A 12,888-nucleotide genomic window follows, 5' to 3' on the forward strand; every position below is an offset into this window, starting at 1 on the left:
TTGGGGTCTTGTTTCGAGGCGAGCAAATGGATAATAAGGTTGCTTTGCTGCTTGTCAACGCTACGATACAACAATCCACAATAATAGTATCGTTTATTTCGCGACATATCGTGATTATGCGGTGCTCGTTGTATTCTTCAGAAGTTTGATTTCCTCACGAATTGTTCAAACAACCAGGCAACAACAACAACAAAAAACAACGTGGCTTTTGGAAAGTGTTTTCCAGATTACATTTAAGGCATGGCGATTATATGATGAAAAGTTGAGGAGAAAAAAATAATAATATGATCTTCAACCATTTGTCAATCCACTGCTGGATGAGGGCTCTTTTGTAATGGGGGTAATGGCGAGGTATTTAACATCTCGCCACCATTGGCTTTATCAGAGTTATTCGTACGAAACAACCGCTCCACCCTCATTCCCACCGAAACATTTCGGCGGTGCTCAGTGTGGGTCTGTGGAGGGGTAAAGCCACGGGTATGGTTCAGATATCGCTCACTCCCGATATTAGCCATGGCCAGGAATTGAACTCAGGCCATCCGGCTTATATAAAACTATAAAGAACGATTTAAACTTTTTTTTTGACCAGGTAAGGTGCCCACTGAGCTACATAGCTTATCTTTTAGAAGCGACCTGGCCTACAAATGATAGCTCAACGAAGGGGCTCGTCGTGTGGACATTTAGAGCATTCAAATACTATAAAAGGCATATTTCGAAATGCAGAGGGAAAAACCGGAGGACCCGGAGAAAAATCCACGCACCCACGGTGGAGAATATGCAAACTCCAAAATTACAGGCGTCAGGGTCGGGACCAAACCCACAACCTCCTTCATACCAGGCGAGGTATTTAACATCTCACCACCATGGGCTTTATCAGAGTGATACGTACTATACAACCACTCCACCCCACACCAGGCGATGGCTGTGTCTGGTTACTTGAAACGTTCAAACACTTCCATGGCCCGAAGAAGCTGCAACTCCTCTGCCTGGATCTCTGTGGAATATGTTCTACCAGTGTCAATTCTCCAGAAACTTGCAGAACTCCACAGAGTGCCTTGATGGAGAGATGGTCCTGTACAGATCCCATATCCTCCATCTGTTAAAACGGAGGTGCAAGGCATTTCAACAGGATCGAACACCACTGCTGGCCCATTACCCTCTGCTCACAATCCCAACGGATCTTCGTAATGATGGGCAGGGCAAGTTAAAGCTATGTCAAAATCATTCCCAGTGCATCTGGTAGGGATGTTATCTGACTTCTACACGAACATATTTTTGGACATGTATTTCAAGAGGCCTTCCATGGCTGTGTCAATGAAATATGGTGCTGATACAATGGAGATTATGACCAATTCCCCGGAATGTGTCCAATATCATCAGATCTAAAAAATGTAAGCAAGAGTGACCTTTGACAGTACTTGGATGGGCAACACCACACGGAGAAAAAAAACCGTCTTGAAAACTCAGCAAGGGTTTCATGGATAAATAAAGGGCATCTAGATGGACTGTTGCATCACGACACTGTGATAGATGACGATGGTTTGAGAAGGCATTCATTTAGCAGTGGACAGATCTTCGTTGACTACGATGATGCTGATATCATTATCAGATGGACTGAAACGTGGGCTCTCACGAGCTCACTGCACTCACATGATATTTCCATTCATCTAAATTAAAAAAAACACATTATGGGTTGTATCTCACTTCAATATAATTTCACTACAGTACTATGTGTAATTCTCTTGCATTACATGTGTTGTGGTGTAAATGACGACGCTGACGCGGATTTTCGTAAGGGCTGATGCCAACGTTTATCAGGGGCTTACGCCTAGGAACATAACAGGGCTTACGCCTAGGAACTTAACAGGGCTTAAGCCTAACAGTTATTACGGGTTATCATATATCCTCCCGAGGGAAGGGTACTGGGAGGTCCCTATTACCCACCCAGGCTATTCAGGCTCTTCCCTCAGCACCGACCGTGGGATCAGCCAACTCGGTCGGCCGGGTGAAGTAGCCGCCCTAGCCTGGTGCTAATTTCTCCCTACCCTGGGTCCCGACTTCCAACCACGACCCCTTTCACGTCACGGGTCCCCCCTAATATATCAGGGTGACTAGACGTCATCCATCATACACCCCAGGGTGTGATGACGTCTTCAACTACTCCTCAACACGTGTGTAAATTTGTATTGGTAATTGTATATCGGTTACACGAGACGACACGATTAATTGCGTGTTTTTTTTAAAATATCTACATTACATTACTCCAGCGGTGCCACTATCGCTGGAGGTAATTTATCTGCAGAACCGCTCGGATGGACCTACCAAACAATGATCAAGCGGTCTGCCTTAATCCACATCCCAACCCTCGGACCGCAGATGCGCCGGCCACCTCTTACTGCTGGTGGACGATTAAAATCAGCGGGCAATGCGAATGCGGCGATCAAAGCCCAACCGATGGAACACATCGTCCACCAATTCCCGCTTCGCTCGTTCGCTGGCAACGCCTCGGACATTCGTAACATCGCTTGCAGAGTTACGGGCCTCAGCTGGCTCACCAAGCTCGATATCGACATATGGCTCTGTGCCAATCACCGTGACGTACGAGCAAAGAGGACTCCGCTCATTTGTAATTTGAATGTATTTTGCCCTTCTGCACGCGAGTATGTTGAACTTCTTTCGCACCGTACTGAGGTGCAGGAGAATGGCAACAAACTACGGTAATGACAAAAAAGCAGTTCTAAGGAAACGAGTTTGTCAATCTAGATGATTATTTAAAAGTGCATAGCTCCAGTGGCGTCCTAATATCGGAAGGAAGAGCGTTCCAGACGGCCACATAAACGCATCCGAAAACACGCGATGCAGTGAGTGTCTTTGTTCGATGGCTAGCCAAAAGTTACTGTGAAGACGATCGGAGTGTCGCGTCACGGTTTATGTTACTTGACGAGATCAGCGAGTTATTGTGGTTCATTTGTAATGAGCGCGACCTCCGAACTGCCCTTGCCAGCGGCTGCCCGCTCTCGTTCTCTCGTACGATGGCGAGCTGGAGAGGTTTGTCGTGTGTCCCGTCGCTCACTCTCCGGCCTGATTGAAGTGAGCAGCTGAGTGGTGGAGTGCTCTCGAGAGTTCCTGGTTGGAGAGGGCCTCTCGGTTCTCTGTGATCGGTGGAGAGGGGATATGGTGGTGGTGGTGGTAGGGGCATTTAACAACAAAAACAAAGCACTACTTAACACATAATTCAGTTAGCCAGCCCCATGTAACATTTAGTTGTGGACAATGCAGAGTTTAAAAGAAATGTACACAGTACAGTTAAGAGTTGACGATTAACTATGATTGGATTGGGCAGCGTAGTCTGTTAATTTTTAATTGCACTTTCATGATAACAATGTAGATGTTGCATCTGCCCTATGACAAAAAATTCAGTAACGCTTATTTTTTAATTGGGAAAAACTATAGATTTTATGTAAATTTCCTTTACAGCTGTTTCCATGAACATACGTCTAATTTACAAACGTCTGGAAAGCCAATGTGTTTATAAACTGAAAGGTATTTTATATTTGGTGAGATAATAACCACAAGCTCGCGAATCGGACGCAATTGTTTGATCAAGAACTTGGAGGTGCAGGGACCAAAGCTCAAGATACATCATGCAATGTGATTTATAGTCCTGTACTTAACTACATGTCAAACATCTAATACCAAAGTACTGTATTCATCTTCTTTGGTTCTTTCGGTAAAGTCACGTTTAATGAGAATAAAATAATAAATTGATAAAATAAAATAACACAATAATATTCTCACGACGTTTCGGCCACAACACAAGCGGCCTTCATCAGGTGAAGGGGCGAGACTGTCTGGTAGGACAGCGCTGGAGAGACTGTCTGGTAGGACAGCGCTGGAGAGTCCACTCCAGCGCTGTCCTACCAGACAGTCTCGCCCCTTCACCTGATGAAGGCCGCTTGTGTTGTGGCCGAAACGTCGTGAGAATATTATTGTGTTATTTTATTTTATCAATTTATTATTTTATTCTCATTCTACGTGACTTTACCGAAAGAACCAAAGAAGATGAATCATTGCAGTCACGAAAGCTTTAAATCGAAAGATACTGTATTCATTTTCCTGGACCGCTTTTATGTCTCAAGATTCCTTATCAGAAGGCCCTACTTGGAAATTGTGATCATATGTTGAGTATTTGAAACCAATAAACCGCATGCACCATGGGTTTACCCAGAATTCATTTGTTTATCTAATCCCGTGGTGCCAGCCATTGCTCCCATCAGTCCGGTTTTTTTTTGGTTGCAAAGGGGCAGGTGGCCGTTATGGCACAACAGAGGGCTTTCCCGAACGCCAAAAGGCCCCTTTGAGAAGGACCCAATATCTTGGTAAATAGCATATACATTATGTGCGGTGCTTTCCATTCTCCAAGGTTAAGGGCTGGGCTGGTGTTGCGTGCGGTTATTTTGTCGGGAGTATGCGTCAGCGTGTTGTGCCACCCGGTACCTTGCACCAATTTGTTTTACACCGTGGCACGGATAGGAGACCCCCCCCCCCAAAAAAAGGTCGTTGCTTTAATTTTTTGGTTAAACATTAACGGACGGGTCAACAGCCGTGACGAGTGAAGCAGGGCTGCCCCCTTCTCCTTATCCCCTCCACCCCTCCTCCTCGTACCGACCGACTACGGACAGGGCGGCGAGGGGGTTCAACACCCCTCCCAACCCCCACCGTGCGCACACACACACACAAAGCGGAGGACTTGTCACCGTGGAAACTTGCGAAATTTTGTGGCTTAGCGAGTACATAAGGCGACACGGCATCACGGCTCAGGCATTCGTTCATCGATCGGAGCAACGAGCAGCAAGCATCTCCTCATCCTCCTCACCTCATCCTCACCTGAGCTCTCGGACTGTGAACGCAAACAAGGTCAGTTCAAATGCACTGAACTTGCAAGACAGGGTGTGTGTGCATTAACGTAACAGCGAGGACTTGCAGAGCAGGGTTTCGTGAAGTTGAGTACGTGGGAAAGTGAGAGGATTGGCTCTAGATTTGAAGCTTTCGTGACTGCAAGGATTTATACTCTTTGGTTTTATTCGGTAAAGTCACGTAGGTAAAATAAAGTAAAACAATTAAATCACGACGTTTCGGAGGCAACACAAGAATTGTGCTCTTAATAAAGAATTAAAGCTTTCGTGACTGCATAAATTACTCATTGTTTTTTTTTCGGTAAAGTCACGTATGTAGAAATACTATAACGTCGTGATTGATTCATTTTCATATATTGTATGGTATTTCTACATACGTGACTTTACCGAAAAAAAAACAATGAGTAATTGTGCTCTTGACACAGATATTGTGCTGTGACTGTTCCACCTGAAGAAGGAAGCTCGTGTTGCCTCCGAAACGTCGTGATTTAATTGTTTTCTTTTATTTTATTTTACCTACGTGACTTTACCGAATAAAACCAAAGAGTAGGATTGGCTCTGTCTGTTTGAGTGTGGAATTTTCACCGTTGGTTCAGGGTTGCCAACAGAGACAAGTGCTGCCCTGCAGCTGATTTAGGCAGGGAGGCATTTTCTATTGCACTTTGATGGTTTTGTTCAAATCACCAAATGAGAGTCCCTTGGAATGCTGGGCCTGATATGTGTTTTGGCGGAAAAGCTGTTTGCGCCTTTATTTGGCGCAATTTTTATTAGCCAAATTACCACTAAATTTCAATAACAATGGTGTAATGTATATCCTTGGTTCTTTCAGTAAAGTCGCGTAGAAGGGAAACAATAAAATAATAAAAATATAAAACAATACAATTCACACCTTGATGATGATTGCTTGTGTTGCAGTCGAAACGTCGTGAGAATTTTATTGTTATATATTTTTATTATTTTATTGTTTCCCTTCTACGCGACTTTACCGAAAGAACCAATAATATGAATCCCTGCGGTCACGAAAGCTTTAAATCAAAATGTAATGGTGTAATGGTTTACACAGTCACAGTTGAAACAAGGGTGCGAGTTTCTAGAACAACCCACCCGCCTCTGTCCACCCAGCAGTATAAAAGGAGGACATCAGAGTCCATCGTCAGGTCGTACGAGGTGGGGTAGCAGAGTATGGCTACTCACACTTCTTCCATGATATCTGGACTGCGTGGAAGAGTAGGCCAAATACCCTCTCGAGGGGGTTCTCTTGAGCACCGTCTCGTGGAAGCCATTCTGCCAACAGTTGTGTGATTGAGCAATTGCAGGACTGCACCTTTACCAAACCCTCTCAGTCTTTGCATGTGCTTTTAGACCCACCGTGCAAACATATGTTAATCCCTTATTGTTGAAAGACTTGACTTTTTCTTTTAATTCTCTCAGATATTGAAAGATGTGTACCGGCAAGTGCGCCGACTTCATTGGAAAGGCCCTCATTCCGCTGGCCGTGCTGTCAATCATCGCCAACATCCTGCTATTTTTCCCCAATGGACAAGTGAAATATGCATCAGAGGATCATCTCACCCCACAAGTATGGTTCTTCCATGGGATAGTCGGCGCCGGGCTGCTGGTAAGTCTTTCATTGTTCAGGGCTGGTACATTCCAGCCGGGTGAATCACGGGAAGTTTGTGAATTTCGAATTCAAATCCTGGTTGGGGTTCTTAAATCAGCCCATCATCCCACTGGAGTCAATAAAATGAGTCCTGTTTTCGTGGTTGTTCTATGCCACTGGCTTACGGCCAAATTCTCACTGGAGTAGGAAATCACTTTGACTATTTTTTTTAAATGATACATTGCGGTGGAGCGGTGGCGCAGTTGTTGGCACGCTGCTCCATGCTCCACGAACCAAGATCGCACTCTGAATCAGCTCGATTCCCGTCCATGGCTAACATCTCCATGGGTATTACTTCACCGTGCTGGAGTGCCGTCCGGTGATAGGGTGGGGGGGGGGGCCTGAAACGGTTCAGATAACACTCGCCACTGGTGTTAGTCGTGGCTGGGAATCAAACTCAGATTGTTGGGTTCATCGTGCAATGTGTGAACCATTGCAACAGCCTCGCCTCACAAGACATTCATATAAAGTTCAACATATGCATTTTTAGCTTAATCTCTTAATATATTGATTTATATATCGTTACAACTCGAGTAAATTGCACGTATGCATTTGTGTACAATGACTGCGTGCACGGTATATTATGTAGGGATTATACAGAAAGTAAAATAATGTGATATCTAGAATTGCTGTAACCTTAATCTGATGCACATTTTTTCCCGCCGAGAAACTTTGATTTAATTAAGCCAGCACAAAGTTTTGTAAATGACTTAGCAGCAATTTTGTTATGTGCAGACTGTCCCTAAGATTTTAAACAAGTGTTGTAAATACTTTACCGAGTGCCGCTTATATTGCGTCGTTTCTTTTTTTCCCTTTCAGATATTCATTCCAGCCTTGCTCAACACCAGGCTGGATGAGAAGGGCTGCTGTGGAAATCGTTGCGGGGTAAAGATTACATTTATCATTTTAGAGAACACACACTTTTGTGATCGATATCATAAGCCAATGAAACCCAACTATAAAACGGTTGATTATATTCATCATCATCATCATCATCAAGCCACCTTTTTCTCTCGATTTCACGATGCAACGATCCACCTCGCCACCTTCACACCGGATGATTTCATCGCTCCATCTTAAAGTTGGACGTCCTCTCAGCAGCCCTCCATCCCTGGCTGCCACTCTATAACGCCTCCTGTATGATTCTGCCGAGTGATGAATTCTGTCCAAGCCCACTGACCGGTACTTGTCTTAACAATTAATGTTTTGTTTCATTTTATTTTATTATTTTCCTACCTACGTGCCTTTACCGAAAGAACCAAAGAGTATAATTGCAATGAAGTCATTAACATCCATAGGTTCTCGATTCCGTGTGTTGCCTCCTTCCGTCTCTCAATCTGTTCATCAAAACGAAATCTTTATGTAGACAGGAGGGATCCGATGACCTACGAAGCTCTTTTCACAGATGTACAGTTGTTGTAGCCTTGATTTAACCAGGAGATGAAATAAAGCGATTGAGAGCGGTGAAACATTTCCTCTTTGGCAAGGGTGACCTGGGTTAAATACATTATTAGTTTTGTATTTCTATGTCACCTTCTCTCTGCCCTCGACGCCTTCACCAACACCCACTCACCGGCACGCCGAAGCATTGTCAAAGAACTCCCACGACAAACTCACGGCGTGGCCGAGGTCTTTCGTCGAGCGGTGGATTGGGAGAGAAAACAAAACTAGGGCTGCACATGCACACGTGCACGAGGCAATGGTCACGTGTACGGTTTTAACGAGTGAACGTGAATGTTGTCGCAGATGCTGTTCTCCGTGCTCTTCAACGCCGCGGGTATCCTGGGCGCTGGGTACTGCTTCATTGTGTCAGTCGTTGGCCTGGTGGATGGACCCTTCTGCATGACTGTCGAGGATGATGATTCCTCCTGGATGTCCCCATTCAAGAACGCCACCATGCAAAATGAATATCTTAAGTACGTGGAGTTTCATGCCTCGCCGCCACAACCTCTCGCGAGAGTCGCCAAAACGTTTTTGGAGGCCCTGGGCAAAACGCCAGATGAGGCCTTCTCTGAGACGGGCTCCACCGATCCTCGTTTCATCATAATCGTCCTCTTCTTGATGTCGCTGTCCTGGGAAATCTCTGAGTCTTCCCAGGCCCTGAAAAGTCTCAGTTTTTGTCAATTTCACAATAATACACCACGTAAGACAAGGCTTGTAGATGCAGTTTTCCCTTCTGCTGGTGTTTATTTGGTGTGTTTTAACACCCTAACACCTGTATCATGTCTTTTTTAACATCTTAATACTGGCAAGAGTCCCATAGATATAACTGCTTAACCAACGCTTTTAATGTTTGGCAGCCTTTGCCTTGTCCTTGTACTGTCTGCCTTTTGGCAGCCTTTGGCCTATGCTGCCCACCTTAACCAACCCTCACTGACCAGCGTGGTAAAGTATGGTCATAAAACTCACACAAACCCATCCGGTAGTGGGGTAGCCCTCATCCAGCAGTGGATTGACATAAGGGACTATACATATACATGTAATTTTACATGATTAGTGTGTTAATTTAGTTGTCCCTGTTATTTTTTAGTTGTCCCTGCAATATTTGCTGTTGTCCGATATGCGTTATCTTTGTCCCCGTCCGTGTGATGATTTTCAGCCTCAACGGTAGCTACCTGTTCAATCAAGATATTTGGGAGACATGTGCCGAGCCTCATAATGTAGTCCTGTGGAACATCGTGCTCTTCTCGATGCTGATCTGCTTCAGCGGCATCCAGGTCGTGCTGTGCACAACGCAGATAGTCAACGGCCTCATTGGGGTGCTCTGTGGCACCTGCATGAAGGTAAGATGCAATCCCTCGTTGCAAACCTTCCCCTCGCTACTTACAACGATCCTCTCCCCATTACTTCCAGTTAGGGAGAGATAAAAAAAAACGATACATATATACATCGATATTTAAAGCCAGTTGAAAACATATCGCAACGTAGTATCTACCTTTCCAGGAATACCAGGGCCACTGTATAATAATAACAACAATAACATTAGCGACAACCTTAATTTATAGTGCACCCATAACGTGACGAACGTCTCAGCGGACAGACATTTTAATGAGTAAATTGGAGATAATGAGTAGGGATTAGGCTAAGCGAGGAGAGAAAGGACGAAACTAACGAACACTTAAATAGATTCACAATAGCATCGCAACTCGCGCTTTCTAACTAACACCATACACGTACAACTGCATGTGGTATAGTTAAGAGAAGTCTATTTTCGCCGAGCACTGCATCGCTTCACCATATGACACCAATCTAACCTGCCAATCACAAACCGGCAATCTGACGACAGCACGGCAACGACTTAAAGACACGGTTTCAGGAAGGTCTTTCAGGTCAAAGTTGAGATGTTGTGAACACCTACCTGATGATGCTCGTTGTCATTTCAAGGGGTTGCGGGGGGGGGTGGAGAAACATTGAAAGCATTTTTAAAACGGGCTTGCTTTTTAGCATACTTCCAGGTTTGCTGAAAAACCAAATCAATTAACAAATTCCTCCCCCCCCCCACCCACGTGACAACTTGATCGGCTCTGTTGGGTGCTGGAGTTATAGTTAATAAAAGTGACACTATATCTACATGATGATGTAATACAAAGGAATTAATTATGATTCATCATGAATCAGAAACTAATTGTAAATCCTAATATTGGTCGTGAAAACACAAGTATAAAAAATGTCATAGGTTAATTGACGTAAACATTTGCTTTATCGAAATTTGAACACAATGAGCCGTTTTTTTAAAATTAAATTTCCAGAGTCTTAAATCTTTATAGCCGCAATTGGAGCAGAGAGAGGCAGATTAGTTTGTAGACGTCAGACCAACTGACCGATTCGTAAACCTCCAATCGGGTCATAAATGCAACGACTCTGCTCAGCTGCGATTATTTCGACCAGCCCTAAACACTCAACAGGACATTCAATGTGTCCATTGCCTTCACCAATGCGTCTTATATTCCGTTGTCCTCGAACTCTGTTTTACGACCGCTGTTTCCTCCACCCCCCCCCTCCCCGTTTTTTGTTTCAGAATGAAGTTGTTTAAATTTAAAAAGAAGGAAATAAAGCAAGAAGTCAAAGCAAAGGTTATTAAACGGTAAACTCTATGACCTGGGCATTGAGATCGCTGTCTGGAGAGAACCCTACAGGAATGCACACATCTCTTCAAAAACCAAACGACCTTTGTCCTTACGAAAAAACGCAGTTGTGTACATTTTTAAAAAGACAATTCAGGCTTGTGCACTGTACGTTATGAATTGTTTTAAATAAATACTTTCGGATATGCTACGTTTGACTTTTGAAAACAGCTGTTTGTAAATGCGTATGCTACATGGCCAAAGGCAATTTTGAATGTTGTTATTTTAATGAAATTTGATAAAGGTGAAAATTTCCGAGAGTTGTACAGGCATAATTGTGATATATTATGGTTACATATAGTATTTTTAACTTCAAATAAACATTAAAAATGATTGTGGAAAATAATGGTTAGGAGGTGCCTCGTTGTTGTCTGGTTATTTTAAATGAATTGGACATGCTCCGTACAATTATTATTTACGTCACTGTTTACTTTTATAACGCTAATTGAAAATATACGACTTAACTATTCACAATAAATTCTGGTTTGACCAGCATATTTCATATACGGTACTGTGTTTACAAAAATAACGATTTAATTTATGTGGCAAAAACTGAAAATTTTATTACAAATAAATATATTTGAGAGAAAAAAATTATACAATGACATATACAAACAATTACAGATGTCAAATTATTAGTTCTGGTGTGAGATGTGTTGTGGTACTGTGAGTTGTGGTAACGGCATGGGGGAGGGCATTAAACAAACAGTGGATAAAGACAATGGCTGATGCCAATGATTAAGATATTGGATTTTCAGAATGATTGTGACATATATTTGACCATGGTAATGGGATTCACCTGAGTTAAATTCCCCCGCCATGGTTAACATCGACGGCCAGTCATATCTGAAACAATCCTGGCACCCACCCCCCCCCTCTCACACCCATCAACCCACCCCTTAAAAAACCCCGCACTGACCAACATGGTGAAGTATGGTAAAAAAAAAACATAACTAAGACAACGGGGCGGGTTATTAGAACGTTACAATTAATAACTGGATTCGGGATTGTGATCCAATTTCAGAATCATACCGTACAACATCACTAAGCGCTGCTGCTGACAGTGAAATATCATGGCTGGAATGTGACCCCCTGAGGTTGAGGTCACAATGTGCCCGTGGTGACTTTATACTGAATAGTTAATTTCTCGAAACCTGCATAAAAGCCGAGAGGACTCTCTGGGCCTCTTGCCACCACCACGTGCAACAGGGTACGTGGATTCCTGGGAAAATGAGGTCTGCTGCACGTGCACTCTAGCAAACCATACTCTTTGGTTCTTTCGGTAAAGTCACGAAGGTGACCTGAGGACGAACGCTTGTATGGCGATCGAAACGTCGTGATCTATGATTTTTTTTTACTTACGTGACTTTACCGAAAGAACCAAAGAGTATGGATTCCTGCAGTCAACGAAAGCCTCAAATCAACATTTAATCTGGTAAACCTGACACAGCTGTTGTCCGTTATTTTATTGGCTTCGCTTAAGATTAGGACACTTGCTCAAGACCAAAGGACACACTCACCCTTCCATGGAGGGATTCGTTTCTTGCCCCATCATAAAAAAATACTCAACATGTAGCCCTGAAGGATAGTTTAGACATGGCGACAACTTGGGGAGGCATTCATCCAGCGTTAGATTGATGTTGGCTGCTTATAGTCGTGAATCCAAGGGGTGAGGTGGGTGTAGATAGTTTTTTTTTTTAAAATCAATGCTTACCAGAGAAGAAAATTGGAAAATTCTACATTTGCCTCTTGGCTACTGATTATGATGATCAGGACAGTCATCGAAACACCAAAACCCTGCATGGAAAGCAACAGACCCTATAGCACCCGTAGATAATATTAGTTGCAGATCATTGGGGAGTGGATAAGAGGGTTCTACGATATAAAAAATGTTATGGACCTCTCAACTCAAACGAAGCAAAGATCTAGATGGAGCATGGAAATAAGCCAAGAACACACCATCCAAACCTTATCATAATTGCAGCCCCTCAATAAAAACTTCGTTTAGTTTAAAACCACTGCTTCCCGCACCTCCACCACCCTCCTGCAACGTCCTCATTTAACCCCAAAAAACACCACTAAGGTTACTCAGGCAGTGATAGATACTGACATTAATACAGAGGGATGACATGTCCATGTCTCTCGGTCAAGTGCCAGGCATTTGTTTCATGTCTGTGTTATTGTTTTT

General features: G+C 43.5%; 1 protein-coding gene across 1 annotated transcript; it reads left to right on the forward strand.

The window, feature by feature from the left end:
- Positions 1 to 4,676: 4,676 nt before the first annotated feature.
- LOC116956291 (transmembrane 4 L6 family member 1-like) lies at positions 4,677 to 11,049 on the forward strand. The gene is made up of 6 exons (XM_032977794.2): positions 4,677 to 4,917; positions 6,348 to 6,534; positions 7,396 to 7,461; positions 8,323 to 8,492; positions 9,176 to 9,359; positions 10,595 to 11,049. Exons 2-6 carry the CDS (start codon positions 6,358 to 6,360, stop codon positions 10,607 to 10,609), a joined length of 612 nt encoding a protein of 203 aa, XP_032833685.1. The 5' UTR covers positions 4,677 to 4,917; positions 6,348 to 6,357; the 3' UTR covers positions 10,610 to 11,049.
- The last annotated feature ends 1,839 nt before the right edge of the window (positions 11,050 to 12,888 follow it).

Source organism: Petromyzon marinus, chromosome 64, assembly GCF_048934315.1.
Source record: "Petromyzon marinus isolate PM22_M1 ecotype Great Lakes invasive population chromosome 64, UKy_Petmar_22M1.pri1.0, whole genome shotgun sequence".
Taxonomy (NCBI): Eukaryota; Metazoa; Chordata; class Hyperoartia; order Petromyzontiformes; family Petromyzontidae; genus Petromyzon; species Petromyzon marinus.

Bases quoted from the DNA above. Each gene is read 5' to 3' on its own strand.
- LOC116956291 (XM_032977794.2), top strand. From the start codon at position 6,358: ATGTGTACCGGCAAGTGCGCCGACTTCATTGGAAAGGCCCTCATTCCG. The intron at 6,535-7,395 runs GTAAGTCTTTCA...TTTCCCTTTCAG, and splicing joins TAGTCGGCGCCGGGCTGCTG to ATATTCATTCCAGCCTTGCT. The intron at 7,462-8,322 runs GTAAAGATTACA...ATGTTGTCGCAG, and splicing joins GCTGTGGAAATCGTTGCGGG to ATGCTGTTCTCCGTGCTCTT.